Here is a 25,546-nt window from a genome sequence, read left to right as displayed (position 1 = left end):
GGCTCTGACGGCACTTTATAATGTATCCTGTGTATGGAGAACATGATTATGGGAGCCATGCAGCTTTCTTTTTAAAAGGGGAATAGTGTTTTTAATTTGTTTTTATTTTTTATGAAGGGATATTTTTTTAAAGGTTTCATTGCTGAGGTCAGTGCTAAGCCTGTGGAGATCCCCTCATCACACCTGTCCACACATACACATCCATAAAGATAAGTCAAAGCAACACGGTACATTTTGATTCTGTGTGTATCCAAGTTTATATTCATTTTTAAGCACAAACCTTTTAGATCCAAGCCATCATGCACAGCTGAAGCTGACTTTAATCCAGAATGAAGACACTAAGATGAAGTTCAGTTTTGAGTCCATCAGATTTTTCATGATTTAAAGGGAACATTTGGTTACTGTATTCATTTGTGGTGACTGAGAACAGATGTGTGATTTACTGGAAACGATGCATTTAACTTTGTAATGTGTACAGAATTGACCTGCATCCTGTTTGTTTGTTTGCCTACTTGTTGCTTTTCTTTGTAATTTGTTTTATAAGATGCACAGCAAGAATTCTGCAGCTCCACAGGAATGTATAGATACTGCCATAAATGTGATGATAGCATACTTGCACAATATAAAATGAGTACATCAGCACCTCGTGAGCTTTATATCAAGTGATTTCATTGTAATTAGCATTTACAAAGTCAACAAATGAGTCAAACGTAATGTATATCTGTTGATCAGAGAGTCCGCAGAGGGACACAGGGTCCTGCAGCCTTCTTTAAAACTTGTTTAAATTTACAAAATACTTTTAGACAACATACTGAAGGAAAACATGACCGTGGCCTTCTGTTCAAAGCAGGAAGTTCATGTAATAAAAGAAAAAAAAACAGGGCAGTTCTTTGACGACAGTTGAGTCATCAGTCCAGGAAGACAGTTACTGAGCTGGATGCGGTTCAGCGGGAGAACTGCCTCTTGTCACTCTTTCCTTTGTTGACGTGCTTGAAGATTTTGGATTTATGCACGTTCTTGGACTTCTGGTATCCAAACCCACCTCCGCCGCCTCGCTTCTGTAGCTTTGCACCTTTGCTGCTGTGGACATCTGGGGAGGGAGAGCTGGGTTAAGGAAAACAACATTGTCTTTTCATCTGGTCCTGAGATTTTTCCCTGTTTTGATTTCAAATTAGGGAAGTTCTGAGGAGAGATGTACATGAAACATTCTCCTCCATTACAACTGCTGCTGTTTGTATCCATGAGGTCAAAAGAATCTTAAATACAGTAACAAAAACCAACAATCAATGTACAGTGTCTCATGAGTCTGTAGAACCATTACAAAGGATACTCAGGTCAACAAATGGGGGAACTTTGAAGCCAAAAGAGAGCGCCACCATGGGGAGGTTGAGGGTGTTGACACTGTAGATCTGTTTGAGCGAGTGGGAGTCATAAGCCCTCACGTAGGACTTGTAGGCCTCTTGAGCCGACTTGTGGAGGTAGTAGTTCTTCTCAATCAGCTTCTCCAGCTGAGGAAGAGCACAGTTTGATGTTAGACTAGTTGAAACTAAAGCTGATGAGAAACTGTCATAGAATTGATTACCCATGACTGAGGGATGTAAAGTTCTTACCTGGGACTGGATGTCAGAGATTTTGCTCCAGGAAAACTCAAACTCGCTCAACGGGACCTGAACAACACAAGACCCAAGTGAGTGGAAGCAAATCTTACTTACACACATGGAACATACTAAATAAGCCTCGGTTCTGAAGTAGCACACATGGTTACCTTGGCCTGTTTGAGGAAGCGCAGGAAACCGAGCTCCTCCGGGCGAAGGATGAGGAGAGCGTGGCCTCTTCCGTTGAGGCCTCGGGCTGTTCGGCCCACCCTGTGGATGTACTCCTGTGGACAGGAAATCAAGCTTGATGTGATCCTCCCCAAATTCTTAGTTAAAGTGATTGTAGTACTCAACTGACAGCGAAGACATGGCCCTTAAAAGCCAAGATGTGGGTTTCAAAATAAACACAAATATATATATTTGAAAACAAACCAAAAAAAAACACAGAGCTCTAAATATCTTGTAGTTGTCTCAACACCTTGGGGTCATCTGGAGGGTCGTACTGGACGATCCAGTCCACCTCGGGGATGTCCAGTCCTCGAGCTGCTACGTCCGTACACAGCAGGATGCCTGAGTCGGCGTTGCAGAACTGGAAGAAGGTGGTGGTACGTTTGGTCTGCTTCTGCTTGCCCTGGGACACGGAACGACACAAAGAAAGATTTCCCTCAGCAGCTGCCTCTGTGGATGAGGGGCTGTGACACCTGAAGACCGTGTTACGGATGCAGACTTACGTGGATGGCCATGACAGGCAGGTCGATGTAGTTGAGCAGCTCGTAGTGGAATTTCACTGACATACAGGAAGAGAAGAAGACCATCAGCTTCTTCTTACGGTTCTTCTTCAGGAAGGTGAACAGCAGCAGGAATCGCTTCTCTGATGGGCACACCACATAACCCTGAAACACAGGCCGGTTCACTTCGTGTTAGGTCAGTGTGACAGGAACCCTGGAGGACGACACTAATACATCGGGTGCAAAGTACCTGCTCCAGGCCATCGACAGTAGCTTTGTCTTTGTTGTCATCCACCCCGACATAGAGAGGCTCCTTCTTCAGGGATACGCGAGCCAAGTCCTCCACCTTACGGGTCTGAGTGGCTGAAAACAGCATGGTCTGTCTCTTCTCTGGAGGAAACACAGGCAGGAACATTAAACAGTGTTTGTACAGGTCAGAGGTTTGACTGGACACGTGTCTTATACTAAATACTAAATAAAAGCAGTTACTGAGGCTGAGAGAAAAACAACAATCCAGTCACAGAGGAAAGAGGCTGACAACAACAGCTACGTACTGGGCAGCAGTTTGATGATCTGCTTCAGTTCCTCCTCGAAGCCCACCTCTAAGATGCGGTCGGCCTCGTCAATAATGAGACACTGCAGGTTCTTGAACATGAACCCAGGGGTATTCTGAACATATAAGAAAGTCATGTTTAAAAGATTCTTCTCTTATTTAGTCTTACTTTGTATTAGAAACAAACACAAAAAAATGTACAGATATTTATAGTTGGAACACATCAATAAGACAGTGATTCTGTGTTTGATATCTGAGTCGAAATTAAACCAGTTTTACAGAGTGACGGGGTTTGATCAGCTCACCTGCAGGTGGTCCAGCAGACGGCCAGGTGTGGCCACCAGGATGTTGACGCCGTTGGCCAGTTTTTGGGCCTCGGCCGAGCGGTTGCTGCCCCCCATGATCAGACCGTAGGTGTGCACGTGGTGTGTCATCAGCTCCTTCAGCACCCCATAGGTCTGCATAGCCAACTCACGCGTGGGAGAAAGGATCACTACACCAGTGCCTGAACAGAGGAGGAGGAAATTAGGTAGAAACTCACACAACATAGGTTTACAAAGCTCAAATGACTTGAAATGCAGTTTGACACATTAAGAAAAGAAATGCTGTCCCTCTGTCCGCTGCTCATATTGTACTAAAGCTATGAAACACTGAGGAGAAATGATGAAAGAAGAGGAGGATTACCGTTCCTGGGCATGAACTTGAGTTTGTAGATGAGCTCTATAGACGGGATGAGGAAGGCCAAGGTTTTACCGCTGCCTGTCTTGGCCGCCGCCAGCACATCTCTACAGATTAGCACAACAAGCACAAACTGTGTTCAAGTATCTACACAACCACTAAATGATTCTGGTCTCAAGTTAGTAACACTGCCATGCCAACATTTGTAATTAAATTAACAACACTGATACCAAAACCCTTGAAATCAGTATTAAATTACAGTACATCCATGACAGTTTTACAAACGATCCACGAGAACCCTCCCTCCAGTCTTACCTTCCCTCCAGCAGGGGACGAATACTTTTGTGCTGGATCTCAGTCATGTGTTCAAAGCCCATCTCCTTCACTCCTTTCAGAGTGTTCTCGCTCACCAACTCAGCAAGAGAGGCAAACGATGTGTCCTCAAATGCCCCTGAAGACACAGGGAACAACCGCTATAATAAGAGAAAGGCTTTCCTAAAAGGCTGAGATAACACGTGCACAACAGCATGATGTAAAAAAAAAAAAAAAAAAAAAAAAAAGTGTATTCTGACAAGATAATCACACTAGTCAAAACCAACATGTCCTTGCAGCTGTTCCTGTCAGAGGAGTCACAGGTGACTCCTCCTAAAGACAACCACAAGAGTCTCTGTATGCCTTAGTTGACACCCCATTCATGATGGAAACAATGAAAGGGCAACACATAAAGGCAACACAGCTGCTTTGGTTCTTAGTTTCCAGTGAACTTATGCCACTGGATCATCACTGGGTGAATGAAATTTGAGTAAGACATGATAATTCAAGTTTTTGCTAAAAGAGGACAGGCACTGTGGTCCCAGTCTCCAGTAGTGACATACAGTACCGTTATAATGTATTATGTTACTGCATACAATGAGCAGAGAATAGATGTTAAAATGGGAACTGAAATCAGTGCTAGTTAATACCTTAAGACCTGCAGATAGCAGTGCTCTGCTAATGAAAATCCAAACAAATAACAGAACTGCTAAAGATTCACATATAAGGGAAGCAGACGTTGATTTGTTTAATACCTGTTAAGCCAGATGGTAATTCAGGCTGATCTTCCTCTTCATCATCTCCCTCTTCAGGTTTGTCCTCCTCCTCTTCATCTGAAGCTTCCTCTGGTTTGTCAGAAGCCTGTTCTCCATCTTCATCTGTTGCTGCTGCTTCCTCCTCCTCTTCCTCCTCCTCCACCTCTTCTTCAGCTTCTTTCACTGTTTTGGTCTTCTTCTCAGCTAGAGCGAGAATTGTGACATCCATGTTAGTCAGCCATCATAAAAACAAAATAAAACACTATTTTATCCATTTCAAGTACAAAGGCTTTTGTGTTCACCTGGTGATTCTGCAGTGTCAGTCAGCTTCCGTTTTTTCTTTTTCTTCTTCTGAAGAGTTTTCTCTGAGGTGGTCCCATCCACTGGTGCGATCCCATTCTGCTTCTTCTGTTTCTTCTTGGGCTCCCTGTCTGCCTTAGAAGCAGTTGCTGGTTCCTCACATTTCTCCTCCAGCCCGTTTGCGTTTACTGACAAACACATTACACCACGATGCATTTACCACATCAGCCAGATAATGTATGATGATAAATTACGCCATGATTATGGTTCCTCAGAGTTTAAAACGTTTCTTCACGTTTATGTAAGTCGGTGTAATGTTAATGTTACAAGCTTTTCTGCTGCTAAGTAAAACATTAAAGGAAAACTCTGGACACTTGGATGTTACCGTGCTACCCTGCTAAATGTTTGCTAATCAAGCATACAAATACCCGAAATATGTGACTACGCACGACGACATGCTCTATTATCTAATATTGTGAAGTAATGTCTGCGTGTGAAATCCAAAATCTACAATATTGACATTTAATCGGTGTTAAACGTAAAAAATCATGCCGCGAGGAGCTAACGCAGCTAGCTTAGCAGGTGAAGTTTGTCATGGCTTCAGCAACACAACAACAAGAGATTGATTGTTTTTATTTACAGCACGTACCGGTCTCCTCGTCTTCTGTCTGTTTCTTAAGTAGTTTCCGCTCCTTGTTCTTGTCATTTCTCTTCTGGATTTTCTTGCGGAGAAGCTTCATCTGTAGGTCCGCCATGGTAACGGTGGGCAGCACACGTGTGAATGTGTGTGGCGTTCAGGACCCTGTAAAGGGTGCCCTCTGTATCGCCTGAATGAAAATTCAAAGGACCTCGCAGGAGCTCAGTCAATCAAAATGCCCTCAGAAAAGACTATGCTACTAGAGCAAATAAAGGATAAAGAATAAACTAAAGAGCTATAATGGGGCTAAAACTACTTTTCAATTAAAACACGTTGATATAGAACGTGCAGCTACAACATGGCTATCAGCAGCATTTAGCTTAAGCTAAGCGGTGTTTCCAATAAACAAAATAAAACCCTTATAGCACCGATGAGTAAAAGGAGTACGACACTGACCTAATGTGAGTATTTAAGGCCTATTTCTAATGTCATACAGGCGTGGTGACAGCTGTCATTTGTATGGTGCCCAGTAGATATTTGAATGCTTTTGAAATGTGTGTAATTTCCGTTGAAAGATTGAGGAGCTTTAAATATTTTGGGAATTACACATTTGTGTGCTATATTTTATTTCGCCAGTAAAAGTTGTTGTCATTTGTCAATTTGAATTTGTTGTCAATCAGACAAGGTAATAACACTGAAATGTTACCTTCATTACCTCCATTAAGCCTCTAAAAACTTACTTCAAGATAGTTCAATAATATCTGAGTCTGAAGAACAACAAAGAAATTGGCACATGTTAAAAATACAAATACAATAGCAAATGATGCTCAAGTCAGACTGTTTATGGGAGGTAAACAGCTTGTCCTGATTGAACTGCAGCATTTTTACTTTTGCATGTTAGATTTTATTAGCAACTGTATCAGGAAAATAAACTTCATTTCAAATTCCTGACATTGAGATGTGTATTGTTCATTCATGTCCTCTGTGACCTGAGTGCAAAGACTTGTGAAATAAGAGCACATTGATGCTGAAACACTTTTCCCCACTACCAAATGATGTGAACATTACACTGAATATGGAAAGGATCCACAAAATCACCTGTGTGGATACTGAAAAAAAAGTCAGTAAAATCTTTATGTTTACAGAACTGACATCCTCCGTTCACAGAAAACCTATAAATTATATCATGTATTATATATTACCCAGTTGAGTTTTTAACTTTGTAATTCTAAAGTCCTGTTTCTGGAACCATTGCTCTGTGCCTTTGACTGGACTCAATAGTTTATCCCACTGTGCAACAGAGGTCACTTTGCTGGAAGTGAAAGAAAAGCTGTCAGTGAGAGAAACATGGCACATTTTAGCAAGGACCTAAAAAGAGGACCTATCCACATACACACACGTGAAACAGAACACACAAAACAAGGATAAAAACAAATATCTTCTCTTTAATAAGAGTAGAGCATCAAAACATCCACAAAGCTTCATCTCTTTGACAGTGGGTCACACAGTGCCCACTGACAGTCATCTAGAAGTTACTCCCATGTTTGATAGCACCCTTCAGGTATATGTAGAAAAGGTATCAATCAGTCTGAGGCATAGATTCATTAGAAACTAGACGTATATGTGAAAAGGAATAAAAAGTCAGTGGTCCTTGCTATTGTCAGTACAGTGTCCTTAGGTCCTCTGATACCTCTTTATCCTGCTGATAGGCACACATCTTTCAACAATATCAGTAAGGTTCACATCTCAATCCATCTACAAAGGGCTAATAAATGCTAGTAAGTAACACTTGGTATCTGTTTTCTACTATTATCAGTTACTGCCAACTAACCTACACCTACTGACCGTGTCAGCTGTATTAAGGAAAAACTGAAAACTGTTTTTTTTTTGTGTAACATTTCAGGCCAGTGGAAGAGTTTCCTCCTCAATCTTAACTACATGTGGCTCTGGCTCTCTCTTGATCTCAGCAGCCTGAAAAATAACCTGAGAGCTGTTATTGCTCGTCCCCTCCGGTGCTTGGCTTTGCTGAACAGACTGCAATAACTGACTCCTGGACACTCTCCTCATGTGCTTAATCTCCTCCCACCTCTGAATTCTCCTTCCAAGCTCAGACCCTTTGTTCTTTCTCTTCAAAAACCTCTGCCTCCAAGAGAGGTCTCTCTGTGAACACGACTGTTGAACCATGGAGCAGCTCTGCTGGCGCTTTCCCAACACGGGTACAGACGGCAATTTAGAGCATCGTCTCTGCATGTCCTCTTCCACTGCTTTGAACACCAGGTCGGTGATATCTCTGCGAAGTCTCATGAGCACCATAGGGTCTTTAATCTGCCGCATATCAGCTAACATAACCTCTGCAAACTGGTTTAGTATGTTGTGTTTGGATGTGTCTGGTGCAGCTCTTTGGTTGGGCTGATCAGAAGAACTCTCGTCACTGTGACGCTGCGGACAGCTCAAAGAGATGACCTCTGTAACTTTAGGCTGTGGGTTAGGACAGTGTAGGGGATGTGGGCTGGAGGTAACAGGCTGGTGTTCATCGTTCAGATCTTGCCCAGTCACATCTGTGTTCAGCGGGCTACCACATGAGCTTCCCATCTCCTGCTCAAAACTTTCTTCAGTCTCTGGCTCCTCATCATCGTCTTCCCGTACATTAAACTTTTCCTCCTGCAAAAAGAGCACGGAGAAACATAAACATCCACAGTCAAGATCTACAGGGAAGCATCTGCAGGCTTTTTTTAAACTCTAGTTTCCACTTACCAGATATGAATCAGCTCGCCTGCGAACTATATAAGGCCTCAAGAAATCAAGTTTCTCCCTAAGCATCTTTTGTTGGTAAGTGCTGACCCTCTCCGGATGCCACAGCACCCTCCCGTACTGAGTCCGGAGCGATCTTGATCTTCTCTCAACATCAGATACTGCATGGAAAAGGCGAAGATATGTCACAGATATGTCTCTGTCCTTGCATGTTGCTTCAGAAGTTGATGCAGTTGTGTCATTCTACACATGACGTTGAAACTGGGCCTCATGATTTCCAAAAAATGAACTTGTTTTATTTATTTTTTGTTGATTTCAACGCTGTGATGATGAATTTGGGCACTTAACCATCAGAACAATACAATTTCTCATCTCAGGGAAACGGCCTCTAATTTCCATTGACAAAATGAATGCCATTCAATTACACTCAACAGGATTGCAGTGATGGGACACTAATTTCCACATCATCTGTAGAATTACAATCCACATTAAAACGAAATCAATACTATACTTTTTATTTATTTATTATTAGGCTATTATTATTTACCATTACATTCTTACCAGGCTTTCCGATGGACAGCGCGAACTCGGTCCACAGCTTTGTCTTCAAATCCTTGTCGTAGTAAGAATCGACTGAGGAATTAAAAAGGCATTCATTTTTGCGCCAGAAGTCAATTAGCAAGTTATCCATTGTAGGGCCCCAGTGTGGCCCCCGTAGCTGCCCCCGAAAGTGTGTCATAGTCTGTGTAGTGAACCTCCGAAATTCGGCATAACATCTGGCTTCGCCTCCACCGGTTGGTCCCTCGATGGATTGTATGTATCGCTTCTTCTTTAGTTTTGCTTCACCCCGGATGGGATCAAAATTCACAGGACGATTACTGCCCCCACCTGATGTGGAGGGAGGAAGAGCGTTTTTTTTCTATTCATTTATTTATTTTGTGCACAGAAATTACTATGTAATACTAATAAATTCTACTGTAATTATAATTACTACTGAAAATAAAAAGTGTATATTGTTGCTATATAACGATAATGATGAATTTTTAATTATTCTTAGCCTTATAATTTTAATGTAATATTTCTCAAAGCTGGAATGATTAGAATAATAACACTTGAGAGTTAAATTGCGTATTAAAGTTAATGTAAATACATAAAATATGATCGATCATTTTTTATTATCATTAGACCTCTTCAGTTTGAAGTTTAATTTAGGAAAAAAAACCGTAAATGAAAACACATGAAAACACTGCACAGTGAATTACGATTCATATAAATAACTTAAATACAGTACATAAAATAAAACAAAGAGGTTGTAATGGCATACAAGCATCAGAAAACTACATCTTCCTTGAGTTCATGGCTGAGTTCATGTAAACTGATGCCGTCCTCCCTCGGTGATTGATAGCTGCACAGCCCAGCCTGTAACGCCTGTGTCGCTCTACCCGGCCTCCGCCATCTTGCCTCTCCCTGCCTGCTAGAAGCCGAGTGCGGAAGTGGAAACGGCACTGTGCGGGCTCAGGGTTCCGCCTGTGGACGGCTTGCCAGATCCTCCCGCCGACACAGCCTGATATCCATCAAAGTTAACCGTTTTTAAACAGCAGAGACCCCCGGGGAGAGATGGCTGGACGGTTACCGGCGTGTGTTGTCGACTGCGGCACAGGGTAGGTTGTTCAAACCGCACCGCCGTGCAGACAGTGGGGCTCGGATGTCATGGAGAGGCTGAGTACGGTTAGGGACTGTCAGTGTCAGCAGCAGCAACTGGGTGTGTGTCCCTCTGTGTTTATGCAGTCAGCTAGCCTGAGAGCTAATGCGCTAGCGAACAGCTAACTGTGACATAGGATAACTATATCCCCTTTGCACTCGGAGATAAAGCCCGTCAGGTCATTTTAGCCGCTTTGAAGTGCACAGTCGTCGCTTATTTTTCATGTTCGTTGTCCTGCTTGTTTTGCGAGTCTCATTATTAGCAAGGTTTCATCTCGAGCTAATGTGTGTTTTCTTCCTGTCGAGGGGATTTCACTGTGTGGACACAGCTAGTGTTGGCTGTTAAACAAGAAGGGGAGCTGACTGGGGAAGGATTCCCTCACATCTGGCTTCATTCATTTAGAGCTGCTAAATTGTTTTTGCTAATACAGCGAAACATCCTACGCTAATCTACCAGATTTTCCACAATGATTTGAGCGGCGTAGAGGAACCCGTGGCTGTAGCCAGTGCAGTTCATACATTTTTTTTTTTTGCTCGTTAGTCTGGATGTGAGCAGGCGCAGTAGTACTTCCTATACAGACTACACTTCCTCATTCACGCTTTTTAGTCCATATATGGTCGTTTCTCGGCATCCGAGCATGTTTTTTTGATTAACTTCTCTAATTTCTCCCTCATCACCGGGCCACTGATTCTTTTCCCAAGTAATTTGTCTCAATTTCATTTAAGCTATAGTATTTTTGCTCTGACAGCAAATGATGTTTTAATGTGCAGACAAAATATTACAGGACCAGATATGATCTTAGCTCCTCCTGCAGCACTGTTTGTATTGATCGGTGTGCATACCTCCTTTCCTGCTTTGCTATAAGGTAGATTTTCACTTCTGATTGTTTTTTTTTTAAGTTAACGTTTCAACTGTGTAAGGGATTTTAAAGATACTCTCCACTTGTTATATTTTTTCCCTCTATCCTCATGAACACACAGGGTCATTGTATCTACAGTTTTCACCTTCTCACTTTGAGGAAGAGAAATGTCTTTTAACCAATGCTTACATGTACATTTGTTCACATAACACTGCTCAACTGATGATAGGTACGCACAGTTAGCTTTGGGGGGTTTAAAAGTGGCTTGCATTGCTTGCATGTAGAGGCTTGAACTCGTCACTCCTCACACTGCATACCTCCCCACTCATCCTCCCCTCCTCCCTTCAGGCTGTTGACCAGTCTGCTGCTTCTGATCTGCACTGGGACAGCAAAAGAAAGTGCAGCTGAGAATTGGGTTTAGCCTGTGCTAGTTTTTACTCATGAACCAGATGGCTTCTAGTTTTCTGGCCAAGCCTTGAAGTCATAACGCATATGTTCCAGCATCAGTGTCTACAAGACTTACTTTTTTTCTCTGCGGAAATATTGCTTAGTCAGAAAGTCACAGTTTAGACACAGACTGAGATTCGGTTTACAATTACGTCTTTTTTAAGTGATAAACATCGACATGCTCCGGCTTCGTAGCTTAGCCAGAGAGTGCCAGCTACCTCCAGATGTTGTACAGTGCTGTGGGAGTTCAGCAGTTCTCTCTGAGTCATGCGCTTGATGTCCAAACTGTGACAACTCCACTTCCTTTTACACATCAACTTTGTAAGTGGTATTGCTGCTATTATTAGAACAGTCACATCCAGATTTGAGTGTAGTTTAGGTGGGGTTGTCTAGTTTTGTGCAAAACGGACACTGTGCACTACCAAATCAAGGCATCCTTAGCAGGAAGTAAAATCTCAGGTGTTCCAGCTCAGTGCAGTCAAAGGGCTTGGGTGGAGTCATTCTTCAAAGAGTCATAGGCAAACAGTTCCATAACACAAGGCTGCAGCCATTAATGAGCTTTGGTCAAAAGTAGACCTACTTTATGCATGACAGTTTTTCTGTCAGCGTTAGCCAAAAAGTTCAGGCAAGTGACAAATTAAAGGAAAATCCTGAATAAATGAGTGGAGAATGGTACAGTACAGTTAGGCAGGTAACATCCAGTCATGCTCTGTGGCCTGTATAAAAATGCTGAGCAGACCCAGCTGATTCTGATTTTTTATCACCAAACAGTGACTAAAGTGACATCTGCATTTAGATCTATGGGAAAGACGTCAGTAGACAGGGTCGGAAAGTGTGCACATTTGATGACAGTGATGCTCGTGCATTAGTGGGATATGTAAGGACAAACAGAAGAGCAGCTCTTTCTTCCTCAGGTGACTGAGAATGTCAGCGCAGGACATGATCAGACTGTCTGCTGACAATCACACAGAGAGGGGTATTATAGTAGAGCTGCTGTACATAAACCCCTCATTACAACAGTGAATGCACATTTGAAAGTTCAGTGGTGCAGAAACCACAGACACTGGTCTACAGAGATGTGGAAAATGGTGATACGATCAGATGAGTCATCCTTTATTATAGTCCCTTTACTCCGATGTATGTATGATGTACACAGAGAGAACGGTATAGACCTGCCCGCCTGACCGCTACAGAGAGGGGCTCTGTTAAGATGTGTGGGGCCTTTTGCAGGCAGATCTCACTTCAGTTGAACACTTATGGGAGATCTTGGACCGACGTGTTAGACAGCATTCTCCACCACCATCATCAAAACACCAAATGAGGGAATATGTTTTGGAAGAGTTGTATTCTTTGTGCTCAGCCTAAGCCATCCTGTGGAATGATGTCCACTGTCAGCCATGTGGTGTGTTTTAAGCTTGTTGAGGCAGGTTGAGGTAGACAAGCTGGGACTGTTCTGTGGTATGAAGGTGTTCAGAGTATTGCTGCAGCAGTCTGCTGCTGTCAGCTCATGCAGCTGTTAGTGTCATGAGACAGCTGTTGTTACCTCTGAACGACACCAAATAACAATAACTATTATAGGACAGAGTGAAAACACATTCATGTATCATATGTTGAAACAAAAGGTTGCACAAGATTTTTCATAAGCTACTAGTGTGGCTCGAACCAGTTAATTCATTCACTTATTCATCTCCCTTTAGCTCTTTTTTTTTTTGGTTCCATCACCCGAGAAACTCTCAGGCTCTTTAGCTGATGCTAGACGTTCCACTGTGTTCAACAGCTACTGTCTTCACATGCTGTCCGTCTGCCATGTGGTGTTGGACAGAGTACAGTGGGTTGATCAGAGCTTGTTCACTGAGAACCGCTGCCTGCTGCTGAAATGACATGATAAGAATGGTGAGACTAAATAAAAATAATAAAAGTTGTGGGCAAGTTTGTCACTACCAGTGACCTCTATCACAGTAAACATAGTCATGTAACTCAGTGTTAGTATAAAAATCTTGATTAGTTTAGCTTTAAAGTAACACTAACAGTGTGTTGACCATGTAACTGTGGAAAACACACCTCTACATTGTCACTGGCTCTGCTGTCATTCTTTGCAGTCTTGGCCTTTATCTGCCATGCTTATCTGAAGTGACCTGCATGTTCAGTGTCAGCTGGCTGTTACCTTCAGCCCAAACCTGAAGAGTTGGTTTAGTGTTATAGAATTTCGATTTGTAATCCCTATTTTTTGTCAGTATATAAATTGTGTGTTATTAGAGAGAGACATACCCACAGTTTACTATTAAAACCTGCACAGTGACAAGTGTAAACTACATTACAAAGCAGTATAAACTTAGAGCTTAAAAACGGCCAAACTGAAGGAAATCATGCTATTATTCTTTGTACTGCTGCACACAGTTGACCTGCAAGTTTTGCACTATATTTGAACATGATCTACTGTTCCTATTGTGTTCTCTCTCCTCTACCTTCAACAAAAATCAACATTGGCAGCTCTGTTGTTTTTTTGAACAGTTAGGTGAAGTTGCCAGATTAGATTATATAACGTTATTCACACATCACAGAATGTTTTCAGTCCCTGACAAACCAAAAGTCACTCAGCTGAAGCAGAAAAATAGGAGGTGGTGGTGGTGGTGTGCTTGCTGTTGCTTGTCAGTTAGTGTCACTTTATGTCAAAGGCGTTGACTTTGTTGGACCACTGAAAGCAAGACAGAAATCTAGTTTGTGAGTATCTGTCCAGCTAAGAAGCAGCTTTTCTTTTTGTCTTCATATTACACAAATATTCATACACACAGTATTTGCACTGCTTATGTGTTCTGAGGGATTTATGTTCAGCAGTGATTCAACATGTATATTAAGTCTAAAGGTGGCAGGTATGATATTGCAAGTCTTCAACTTGTAAAGAAACCATATAAAGTGATATTTGCCCATACTGTGTGGTCATATAATGAGCCACTGGGTGATAAGGAGTTGTTGCTTTAGTGTTATGCACTTGTGTAGTATTGATTCACTGTTACAGAGCTGTTTTTAATCCTATATTTCTGCTTCCTCTCTGTGTTTATTCTCCACAAACATCTGTTGTTGCTTATATGAAAAATGTACCATTTCCTGTGCATCACATGGTGTCCAGGAAAAAGAAGTTTGATGTTGTTTGATGTTCAATTTAAAAAGTTTTCGATTTGTACTATTGTATTTGTAATTTGTACAGTTATTGAAATTGAAATGAAATGATTGCAACTCTGTTAGAACAACCAGTTTGCTGCCGATGAGGCACCTTCCAGCTCCTTTTCTTTTTTTTTTCTTTTTTCTTTTTTTTTTTTAATAAAGTTGAGTTCAAAGGAGCCACTATTATGACCAGGATGTGGCCTGTTATGCCCACAGCTCTTTGGCAGTTGCCAGCAGTGTCCTCTATCAGTCCCCTGGGCCTTGTGTGCAGGAAGTATGGGAGCCCTGTTTGGGCCTACCCCAGTCAGGGCTACATCTGGTCAGCATGTGCCCTGCAAAGCACCATTCATACAGAGCAGATACATGGAGAAAGCTGGAAACTCTCAAGCCTTTGATGTTCAGGCTTAAGGTATTCTCCCAGTGCCTAAACTGACTGTAGTTTGAGCATGGGGGGGTGAAAATGTAGAAGTCATGAGGAGTTTTAGGAACTTGCATCATTTTTTTTTCCCCACTGAGGTTAAGGTTTTGCTCACTTTTTATCACACACAGTAGCAGGAAATAGAGGATTTACCAGCCATCGCTGAGGTCACAGCCAGTTTATATTAAGGATGGCCAGTTTATACAGAAGTGATCTTTTCCCCCCTGGACAAATATGAATAGTCCTCAGTTCCCAGTGTGACATGAATGGCTCTTTTAATGGCCTCCCATTAGCAAACTCCAGAGCTGCTGCTGCTGCTTGTGGCACCCAGCCAACCCCCAGAAGGACAGTGATGGTATTGATCAAAACAATAAGAGATAGCAGCCAAAAAATAATCTTTACAGAAGTAAACTTTCACACATATAAATGTAGTGAAAGCAGTGTAGCTGGTGCTCGGTGTTGTCCAGATGGTGCAGCTTGGTTCTCCATAGTGAAATGTGATTCTTTTCTCTTGCAGTTACACCAAACTGGGGTATGCAGGGAACACAGAGCCACAGTTCATCGTTCCATCATGTGAGTATTTCACTGCGCGTTGAATTCCTCCAGCACCAGCCTATGCAGGCCACTAACCATGATAGATGGTTGATAACAGGAAATGGTACAGTTCATTTGTGCTAATTAAAAAAAAAAAAAAACCCTTCCTACAATGACAGTTTCCATAGTGGTTTGACCTCTTGCTATTCCCCCAAAATTGTCCTTGTGAAACTTAGCATGGTTCAAACTTTAAGTGAATTTAACTTAAATACTTAGAATGTGCAGTGAACAACTTTACAACTTTGTAAAAGAGTTTCTTCTATTCCTCTGTTCTCTGTTGAATTCTCCTTGCTGGTCAGGTATCGCCATCAAAGAGTCAGCCAAGGTCGGAGACCAGGCCCAGCGGAGAATGATGAAAGGGGTGGACGACTTGGATTTCTACATCGGAGATGAAGCAGTCGACAAGCCCACGTATTCCACTAAGGTGCGTGGCCCTGATGGCTTTACACGCCCACTGAAGTGACTGACAAAGCAGCTACCATGTTTGAGTGTTTCAGTCTCTTTAGAGAGCTGATATTCTAATTGTACATGTGGTGTGTTTAGCAGTTCGTAAACAGGAAGCAGGCTGAAGGAGACTCTTTCTTCCCACTTTCTGGTGGGTGACTGCTTTTCTTTTGTATCACCCAGACACGGAGGCAAGAGATTTCACAGGGCAGTCTTGGAATCAACTCTGTAAAATCGTTTACCTTAAAATAGTTTTTCAGTTAGACATTTAATGTGACATTAATACACAGCGTGCATGTCTCCACTGTGAAGGATGTTGATGCAGACGCTTGCACATCGTTGTTCAGTTGTCCTCTTTGGTACAGGCAGTAGGTCTCTCACAGTCATAGCAGGAAAAAGCACAGGTGTTAATAATATCATTAATGATGGCTTAGCTTCAAATAGATGCCCCAGTTAGCCAGTGTGCGCAATACTAGTTTCTCTGCCCCAAATCCAGTTAGTCAATGTAAGGAAGTTTTTATACATGCTGTGTGTTCATACCACAAAAGTGACTAAATAAAGTGTACTCAAAATAAAAGTGAGTGCAGATCAAAAAGATGTTTTATAAAAAACATGTTTTCTCTTTGTTAACTTTAAGTGACCGTGGCATTTTGAAATTGCAGCTTGATTGATGTCACTGCATAATTTCTTATAAAGCGGTTAAGAACGTTGATGTCTGATTGGACAATGACAATCCAATCACTTCAGAGTCCAGTCAGAGGGCAGGTGGTTCTGTTACCTTGACCACTGATATCATTATTCGTTATTCTAATGGCTGACTGTCGTCAGTGACACCTGTTTGTTTGACAAGATAAAATGTTCGTTGGGGGAAAAGTCAGTTTAACCCTGTGGACCACATTTTAGAGAAGGAGCTTACAGGTCTGGACTTTAAAAGTCCCAAGCTAGTGCCGTTCCCGAAGAAGTATTAAAGAATAAACTCTGGACTTTATTCCAAACGACTGAACTTCCCCCATCTCCAAATGTTGTGGATGATGACAAACTGCTGACAACTGCATGATGTCATTAGACAACTGACATGCTGTGCATTTCAGAGATTGTTGTCACACCACAGTACGCACAGATGAAACTGTACTACACTGTTGGACCTGTTATCAGACTCCATTATGAGACTCCTCTCTTTTGAACTGAACTTCAGATATTCTGTTTCTGTGGTTTAGAGGTAAACTCGACAGTGACCAAAGAAAAACATAGGCAGGTTGAAAGCTTCCTGTCCCTGCAGTTTCTACTTACGACATATGTACCACTGCTTTTGTATCTTGTGTTTAGGCCTTTCTTCAACTGTCATGCTATCATATCATATACTGTACGTCATACTAATTACCTGAACCCCTGTGTCAACAGTGGCCAATCCGCCATGGGATTGTGGAGGACTGGGACCTAATGGAGCGCTTCATGGAGCAGATCATCTTCAAGTACCTGAGGGCTGAGCCTGAGGACCACTACTTCCTCCTGGTAAGGATCTTGAGAAATGTGGCCAGTCGAGGACCAGTAAACACAATGTTTAGCAGCAAATGATAGTCCTTCAAATGTCCTCTTCTTATTATTGACATCTTATTGTTTTATGTTGTGTTTCTTTTTATTTTGATGATTTAACTGAATCAATAGGGTTTGACACATGAATTGTTCCTTAATGTTACACTAGTAGAACATCAAGGCATGCTTAGTACCATTATGCACGTTGCAGTGTAGTTCTAATGATAAGTCTACGTTTCGTCTGTTACAGGATAACTGTACTGAGTGTGTGTGCTTCTTTTTATTCCTTGTTTGCAGACAGAGCCTCCTCTCAACACACCAGAAAACCGAGAGTACACAGCTGAGATCATGTTTGAGTCCTTCAATGTACCAGGGCTGTACATCGCTGTGCAGGTGAGGTCTGCTGGGACTTGTAGTTTGTTTATGACAAGAAAATACACAGGATGCCTTTTCATACTCCTCTCATCTGATTTATAATCTTTTGTTAATCCTTTTATGCACTAAAAAGTCAGTTTTAAATTCTTAATCTGATCACATTTTAGTCGAGTTCCTGCTGTAAGCAGCTTTATATGTGAACACAGAGTTAATATATATATATCAGTGTGACATTTCCCTGTGTGTGTGTGTGTGCCAGGCTGTGCTTGCTCTGGCAGCCTCCTGGACATCCAGACAGGTGGGAGAGAGGACGCTGACGGGCACCGTCATCGACAGTGGAGACGGTGTCACCCACGTCATCCCTGTGGTGAGTTCACCGTTCCCCCAGTTACTCACTGTGTCTCACACATAGCACACAGCTCCAGGTTTAATATGTAAATACTGAACATGCTATGTATATCTGTCATCTTTCAACACATTGAGGCCAGTATATTATCACAGCAGCTTGCTATTAGGTAGAACTGTGTAAACATCTGTTCCTTTAAGTGGCCCTGTTGTTTTCATTTGGAAGAGAAACGTGATAATTCATTTTTACTTCATTCCGAACAGCATTTTAATTGGTTATATTCATTATGTAAATTTTTGGCTGTTAATGAACAGCGGTGGTTCACATTTAATTAAGATTAGGGGCAGCAGTGGGTAAAGAAGTGTTATATTTAGGTTTTATACACTATGTGGTCAAGAGTTAAGAATTTTCTCCCTTTTAAGAAAAGAATATTTCCACCTGTCCGCTTTCCTTGGTAACTGGATAGTGTTGATGTTTAAAGCCAGGCCACCGGGTTTCAGAGGTTGGAAGGAATTACTCAGTTTTAGAAAATGTGCTTGCAGAATACATTTAGAGGCTGTGTGACTGAATCAGCATGTCTGTAGCCACTGCTGAACACGCACAAAGAACCAGCCAAACACAACAACCTTTGGGATGTGGAGAAGGACTCAAAGCAAAGCTCACATCGAATGGGAAAAATATCACGCTATAACAACTGCAGACTCAGTGTCTTTCTTTATTTCCTACACTCTTTGTTCATGTCTATTATGTTTCACATTATATAACATCCGCTCTCTTTCTTTCTCCTTGTGTCTGTCTCTTTCTTTGTTCCTCTCAGGCTGAAGGTTATGTTATTGGCAGCTGTATAAAGCACATTCCCATCGCAGGACGAGACATCACCTACTTCACCCAGCAGCTCTTGAGGGAGAGGGAGGTGGGCATCCCACCAGAGCAGTCGCTGGAGACAGCCAAGGCAGTAAAGGTAGGTCCTCAGCCACATTTCCCATCCCACAGTTCATTCATCAGGACAGGACAGAAACTTTTCACTGCCATATATTTTCTAAGTCACTACATGGATATTATAGGAATGTAATACATGGCCTGAAATAATGTGAAAGCAAATATATTAGGAAAAGTGAATAACAGATTTCATCTTTAGACTTATTATTTTGATGTGCACATAATAGGACTTGGGTAAATAAGCTCCTTTTAAAGAATATACAAAATTGAATGACGTGGGAGACACATTCCACTGACTCAGGCATAAATGCTTGTAGCAGAAAAAATTTACAGGGCTCCATTTACCATAGTGACAGTGATGGATTCTTCATTTAGAAAAAATTAGATGTAAAAACTGGAATTTCATTGTTTTTCTTCATGAGGACACCAGGGGCCACTATTGGTCTGCCTGTTCCATGTGACTGGTCCCAGTTAAAAACCCCCACTGCTATTGTTTGTTTAGTTTCTGATAATCAGTGCTGTTCCCCAAACTGAGATTACTTTAAGCTATAAATGACTTTTTTTTTGCATTACAATACGCTCATACTTAAAGAAAATTAACCATAGAAATGACTTTTTTTTTCTGTTTAAGCTTTGCACCTTCAAACCTGCACCTATTTGAGAACCTTTCTGTTGACTTTGCAGGTGACAGATAGATATGACTTTATGTCATTTGTCTTCTTCTACTGTTGTTTCTTCTGTCACTCACCACATTTTATTTATTTACGTCCATTCTCCACAATTGCTCCATATTTATTAAATAGCTTTTACCCAAGACTTTGGGCCACTCTTCATTACCCTGAGGCACACAAACAAGAAATAATGTAAATTCAAATAATCAGCATTAGCATCAAGGGAATGCGTGTCATGCATATTGCCAGTCATGTCTCGAAATGTTAACTCCAGTGCGGGCTGGCAGGCAATATGCACCACATTCTCTACAAATCAAGCTAATGACATGTCTGAATATACTGTACAGTGTACGCTGAACACACACACTCTTGCCTTAAAACCTGTTCACCGATAGCAAAACATGGACACAAAAAAAGAAAGGTATTTGTTGGTTTCTTTAGCTTGTAAAATCAAACTGACTGATATACACAGTGATGAAAAAGATGATTAGAATACAGGAGACACTGCAGCCTTGTTACCTGTCAGTCAGCTGTACTTGAATGTTGAAACCGAATGTACAACTTTACTTGTGCTCCCCCCATCAGGAGCGGTTCAGCTACGTGTGCCCAGATCTAGTCAAAGAGTTCAACAAGTACGACACAGACGGCTCCAAGTGGATCAAGCAGTACACCGGCATCAACGCCATCAGCAAGAAGGAGTTCACCATCGACGTTGGCTACGAGCGCTTCCTGGGACCTGAGATCTTCTTCCACCCAGAGGTGGGTCAGTGCAGAGTGAATCAAAGCAGGGAGCACAATTTAAGATGACTGAAACCCACACAGACCAGATAGCCCACACTAACAGCCACAGTCTAGAAGGTCTGAAAGGAGCACACATCGAACGAGTGGTTAGATATAGACAACGCACTGGACAATCGGTAGACTATGATTGGTTGTTTGTAACCGTATCACAACACAAACAGATCCATAAAACAGTTTGCCTTGCTTAAGTTATGCAACAGTGAGCGTGGAACAGGTGTTAAAGGGAGATGGTGGCTAGACAGAGAATGTAACAATGACAAAGGAGTCCTACTTACTTTGCTTAGCTCTGATCCAGGACTTTAATGATGGGTCATCGTGCGCGATATGTATGTACGTAACACAGTCAGGGATCAGGGCTTCTGTTTGCTCGCTGTTCTCGGACAGGTTGGTTTGTTGTTCAAGAGATCAAGAGAATTGTTGGATCAACAGATCAACAATTACAGAGTGACACGTCTTCTTTGTTTCCTCACATCCCAGTTTGCCAACCCCGACTTCACCCAGCCTATCTCTGAGGTCGTGGACGAGGTCATTCAGAACTGTCCCATCGATGTCAGGCGTCCTCTCTATAAGGTAAACTGACATTAATCTTCATGTTCATCTTTTTTATTTTTCTCTTTCTAAGATTCTCCATATGTAATTGTTTTTTTTTTTTTGGGATTAACTGATGTGACATCTTGTTTTAGGCGATTCAGCCTCTGTCTGATTGAGCTTTTGGTCTGTTAAATGTCCCTGAAACAGAAAGGTCTCTTATTTTTGAACATAAATCACACAGCCTGTTTATGCCTCTGAGACAGCTGTGGTGAAGACTGCCATCGGTTTTTATTCATTTCCAAGAAAATGAGCTTGATGACAAACAACAGTCCTGCTGTATTATTTTCAGCAGAAGATATTTTATGTGTCTAGTGTTAAAATAAATTTATGCTAAGCGATAAACTTTTTTGTCTTTGGTAATTAGCAGTGTTGGCGGAGCATTGAGTCATACTGCTGAGACTTATTTTTATAACAATACCAAGCTTCTTGTACATTGTTCCTTAGAGAGTAGACACTGACATGATCGAGAGTGAGTGAGTGAGATTGATATATCACTGTGGTATCAAGTTGTCTTTCCCGTGGCGTTCTGGCTGTTGCACTTCCACAGGTCATGAAGCTAAAGTGCTTCTTTTTCTCCAGCTTTGTAATCTCCATCACCTTTTCTTCCACAGAACATTGTTCTGTCAGGAGGCTCCACCATGTTCAGGGACTTCGGCCGCCGTCTGCAGAGAGACTTAAAGAGGACGGTTGATGCCCGACTGAAGATGAGTGAGGAGCTGAGTGGAGGCAAGCTCAAGGTGAGAGTACAAATTAATTTACACAGATCAATACTGCCTGACAAAACACAAGAACTGTGTGAGGAGTTTATAATGCTTTCGCACTGCAAATATAGTCGGTGTAATGTAGATCAATTGACTTCCATAGCAAATTTGTATGGATAAACCTAATAAGGTTTGAAGATCTTCATTTGAGACTGGAGATAGGAAGATAGGAGGAAGTATATAGTTTGTCTCTCCCTCCTCCTGTTTAGCTAGTTGTGAAGGCAGTACCTGGGATTCTTCCTGATAAGATGGTAAATGTCATCCATCCTGAGGCCGGGCTGACTGATAACTGTAGATCCACCTCAGGTATGGAAGGAGCAGCTAATCCAAGTAGAAAATAAATAAAAAAAAAAAAACATGGTGAATTTTCAAAGTATTTTGGGCAGGTTTCTATCCCAAAGTATCGTGGGGATCAGTGAAAATGATTCTGTGGTGCACTGAGGCACATGGACAGGCCCTCAGTGTGTATGGGTTCAGGAAGTATTCCAACCCTCTCACTTTTGGCACACGTTATTGCATTGTCGATTTAATTAATTAATACTCTACACTCAATAACCCATAATGAGAAAATGAAAACATATTCTTGAAATATTTGTAAATGTTCTAATTAACAATCAAAAGTTGGTATATTTACAAAAGAATTCTGACTCTGTGCTGTGGCACTCCTCTGGTCAGGTGCAGCCTGTTTGCTTTAATTATAAGTCTATGAGTCTAGGTTTGGCACCAGCACTCTTTCTGGAGTAACTCACCAAACCAAGTAACCAGCCAAGAAGAGCCTTGGTTCTTGGTCACCAGGGAGGTGACCAAGAACCCAGTGGTCATGGTCAAAGAGCTTAAGAAGGAACAAAGACCGTCTCAGCAGCTCTACATCAGTGAAACCTCTATGACAGAGTGGCTAAACAGAAGCTGCTTTGAGTAAAAATTACTTTAACACCCCTGCAATTTAATCTGTCTCATCCTGTCCCATGTCATCCCATTACTCCTACAGCCCACACTGTGCAAGGTGGCTGAATGTGAACTGATTTTCTCTCTGTCCTCCCTCCTCAGCCTAAACCAATCGACGTCCAAGTTATCACTCACCATATGCAGAGATATGCAGTGTGGTTTGGTGGATCAATGTTAGCTTCAACTGTAAGTATTCCAAACATGCACCCACACTCCTTTATCAACATGTGGTAGTTAAACATTAGAACGGGAAGGTGATATCTACTTTTAGACTCAGCAGCATGATGGCTTCCATCTTGTGTTATGTCCTGCTGAGTGGAAGTGAATGCTGTCACATTAATTTATTTAATTTTTTCCCCGTTGATGAGTCAGATGTGTGAAAAAAAGCTGATCATTTTATCTGCAGGAAATAACGACTGCGAGCAAAGGTCTCTGACAGTTGAGTCACTAAAGGCTGATTTCATTTAACATTTTAATATAATTGTTTCCTCTTTTTTTATGCCTCAGTACGTGATGATCTATATTTAGAACTTCATACATTCTTTTCTTTTGCTTCTTAGAAACCCAGTTCATTCTTATCATCATCTGAATGCATGGAGTTGTAGATTATTGCAACGAAAATGTTCAACAAAGTCTTAGCGATACAAAAGAAATCCTCCACTTAACCTTTTTCTTTTCAGAAACTATTGAGATTTTACAGCTTTGAACAGTTACTACAGGGACAGTCATTCCATCCTCCTGCACAGCACAATAATGATCTGCACGTTAGCAAATAATCGACCACTGTGTGCGTGAACATACTTGGCCATTGCCAGATGATGTTGAGAGCCTTTGGAGTTTTGACCCATATGTTTTTTTCCACATTTAAAATCGCATAAATTTCTCCCCTTTGACATTTTCGAGCACAGTTCATGTAAATCTACAGAACAGACCTGTACACCGCAGCAAATTCAAAAAATGTTGAGACTTTAAAGCGTTTACATTTGCTTTCCAAAAACATCTGCCATCTGGTAGGTCTGAAAAAAAAAGTTTTCTGGTGCAGTGAAAGTGCTGCTTTTTCCAGCAGCAGCAGCAGTTTGTTTCAGAGAAATAAAATAACCATCCTGCCCGATCAAAGTAAACAACACCACCTGCAGGAAATGAATATGCAAATGTATGCAACCTTTCTAATGTTGGTATGTTTTTGTTTTTTTGGTCTGTGTTAGCACTCACCTTCATCTTTGTTTGTTTCCACAGCCTGAGTTCTACCAGGTTTGCCACACCAAAAAGGACTACGAAGAGATCGGGCCGAGCATCTGTCGCCACAACCCTGTGTTTGGAGTCATGTCTTAACTTTGGACCTCCGAAGTCTAATAGCCGGGAGGGAGGGGGGGGCGGGTGATTAAGATAGGTGGTATAAAGGTCAGGGATGGTGGTGCTTCTGTGCTTTTTAATTATTCGTTCAGCTATGGATGTGAGGGATGCGAAGGAGATCCAGAATATTAAAAAAAAAAAAAAAAAAAAAAAGACACCAGACCAAACACAGACCGGCTGGAAAATTTATTGTGAATGTTCCTTTTTTCTCCTTTTTTTTTTTTTTTTTGGTATTTTCTTTTCAAAATGAGGGAAAATGGTTTGTAAGCCAAAATAATTTTAAGAACATTTCTGGATCTGTTGAGCAACATGCAGTGAGTGGCAATGATAAAGGTTATGATGAGGATGGATACAGAGACGGTGTTGGTGGAGGCCGAAGATGATGACCGTTAACATTGATAGTAATTTCCTGACACCAGAACATATTATTTATGTTTATAGAACATGAGTCCAGGCAAGATCCCATGACTCTCGAGATCATCGACAAGTTTAGAACATATTATTGTCTGCTTTTTATTTTCCGCAAATTATTTCAGCTTCAAATGCACATGTCTGTGTATCACGGTAAGAGCTTGTTTATATTTCATACTAAAGTTTTATATGTAAAACTTGGGAAATCAGGGGTAAAAAAAAAAAAAAAAAAAAATAGAATGGATTCCAATATGAACAAGAGACTGTTCTAACCCACAATGCAGCTTTGATACGCAGTATTTTTTTGAGTTTGAGTTCTATATTTCCCCCCACATGTGTCATCGCTGTCTGCCCTTTAATTCCTCATACATTCATTCACATGTGCTTTCACTTCAGACAGTGTCAGGTTTCTACTTCTGGGATGCAGTGAAAGAAAACAGAGAGGACTTACTGAGGTTATAGAAACGAAAGTGAATAAGAACGACTGTCAGACCAGTATTGTTAGACTAGAAGTTTTTTTTTTATTATTAAATACCAAATTATTAAAAGAATGGGATTTGTGTATTTAATGCCTTGCAACATTCCAATAAAGGCTCAAATTTGTTTCTAAGCCCTGCCGTGTTCGTAAATTCTGCTCAGTTTGCTGCCGTGCTGATGCTTTTTATATTGCTGCTTTCACTCATTTCCATTACAGATCAATCTACGTTACCGGAGCACGAAGTGATGTCTTCAGATACCTTGTTTTATCTCCCAACAATCAAAAATCCAGAGGAATTTAATTTGCTCTGGTGTGAAATGTGGGGGTGGGGGGGGGGGGGGGGGGGGGGGGGATTCTCAAATTTCAGAAGGTGTGATCAGAAAAGTGATTTGTTCGTGATAAATTGT

The 25,546-nt window shown here is 41.5% G+C and overlaps 3 protein-coding genes and 1 non-coding gene across 4 annotated transcripts; 1 reads left to right on the top strand and 3 right to left on the bottom strand.

Moving 5' to 3' along the window:
• Window positions 1–36: 36 nt before the first annotated feature.
• ddx18 (DEAD (Asp-Glu-Ala-Asp) box polypeptide 18) lies at window positions 37–5,711 on the bottom strand. The gene is made up of 14 exons (XM_041057129.1): window positions 5,571–5,711; window positions 4,924–5,109; window positions 4,622–4,825; window positions 3,870–4,005; window positions 3,561–3,661; window positions 3,182–3,381; window positions 2,878–2,992; window positions 2,574–2,713; window positions 2,327–2,488; window positions 2,074–2,226; window positions 1,766–1,879; window positions 1,611–1,667; window positions 1,331–1,508; window positions 37–1,090 (listed from the first exon to the last, which is right to left on the bottom strand). Exons 1-14 carry the CDS (start codon window positions 5,674–5,676, stop codon window positions 945–947), a joined length of 1,998 nt encoding a protein of 665 aa, XP_040913063.1. The 5' UTR covers window positions 5,677–5,711; the 3' UTR covers window positions 37–944.
• On the bottom strand, window positions 4,152–4,284 carry LOC121194975. Its single transcript, XR_005895424.1, has one exon. It is a non-coding gene; the product is annotated as a small nucleolar RNA SNORA13 (small nucleolar RNA).
• A 1,204-nt stretch (window positions 5,712–6,915) lies between the features above and the next one.
• On the bottom strand, window positions 6,916–9,143 carry LOC121194534. The gene is made up of 3 exons (XM_041057464.1): window positions 8,871–9,143; window positions 8,313–8,470; window positions 6,916–8,219 (listed from the first exon to the last, which is right to left on the bottom strand). Exons 1-3 carry the CDS (start codon window positions 9,046–9,048, stop codon window positions 7,458–7,460), a joined length of 1,098 nt encoding a protein of 365 aa, XP_040913398.1. The 5' UTR covers window positions 9,049–9,143; the 3' UTR covers window positions 6,916–7,457.
• A 640-nt stretch (window positions 9,144–9,783) lies between these two features.
• Window positions 9,784–24,403, top strand: LOC121194466 (actin-related protein 3). The gene is made up of 12 exons (XM_041057372.1): window positions 9,784–9,970; window positions 15,415–15,470; window positions 15,791–15,915; window positions 17,337–17,447; window positions 17,766–17,861; window positions 18,103–18,210; window positions 19,007–19,150; window positions 20,385–20,558; window positions 21,078–21,170; window positions 21,803–21,928; window positions 23,000–23,083; window positions 24,134–24,403. Exons 1-12 carry the CDS (start codon window positions 9,927–9,929, stop codon window positions 24,227–24,229), a joined length of 1,257 nt encoding a protein of 418 aa, XP_040913306.1. The 5' UTR covers window positions 9,784–9,926; the 3' UTR covers window positions 24,230–24,403.
• The last annotated feature ends 1,143 nt before the right edge of the window (window positions 24,404–25,546 follow it).

The sequence above is a fragment of the Toxotes jaculatrix genome, chromosome 15 (genome assembly GCF_017976425.1).
Source record: "Toxotes jaculatrix isolate fToxJac2 chromosome 15, fToxJac2.pri, whole genome shotgun sequence".
NCBI classification, from domain to species: domain Eukaryota; kingdom Metazoa; phylum Chordata; class Actinopteri; family Toxotidae; genus Toxotes; species Toxotes jaculatrix.
Note: the sequence above shows the minus strand (reverse complement) of the source record. Positions and strands in the feature narration are given on the sequence as shown.

Coding starts and splice junctions, on each gene's coding strand:
- ddx18 (XM_041057129.1), bottom strand. CDS start 5,676: ATGGCGGACCTACAGATGAAGCTTCTCCGCAAGAAAATCCAGAAGAGA. Junction 4,006..4,621: donor ATTACCATCTGGCTTAACAG/GTATTAAACAAA, acceptor CTGTGTCTTCAG/GGGCATTTGAGGACACATCG. Junction 2,993..3,181: donor GTCTGCTGGACCACCTGCAG/GTGAGCTGATCA, acceptor TTATATGTTCAG/AATACCCCTGGGTTCATGTT.
- LOC121194534 (XM_041057464.1), bottom strand. CDS start 9,048: ATGACACACTTTCGGGGGCAGCTACGGGGGCCACACTGGGGCCCTACA. Junction 8,471..8,870: donor GCTGTCCATCGGAAAGCCTG/GTAAGAATGTAA, acceptor TTTTCCATGCAG/TATCTGATGTTGAGAGAAGA. Junction 8,220..8,312: donor GGCGAGCTGATTCATATCTG/GTAAGTGGAAAC, acceptor CTCTTTTTGCAG/GAGGAAAAGTTTAATGTACG.
- LOC121194466 (XM_041057372.1), top strand. CDS start 9,927: ATGGCTGGACGGTTACCGGCGTGTGTTGTCGACTGCGGCACAGG. Junction 20,559..21,077: donor AGATCTTCTTCCACCCAGAG/GTGGGTCAGTGC, acceptor CTCACATCCCAG/TTTGCCAACCCCGACTTCAC. Junction 23,084..24,133: donor GATCAATGTTAGCTTCAACT/GTAAGTATTCCA, acceptor TTGTTTCCACAG/CCTGAGTTCTACCAGGTTTG.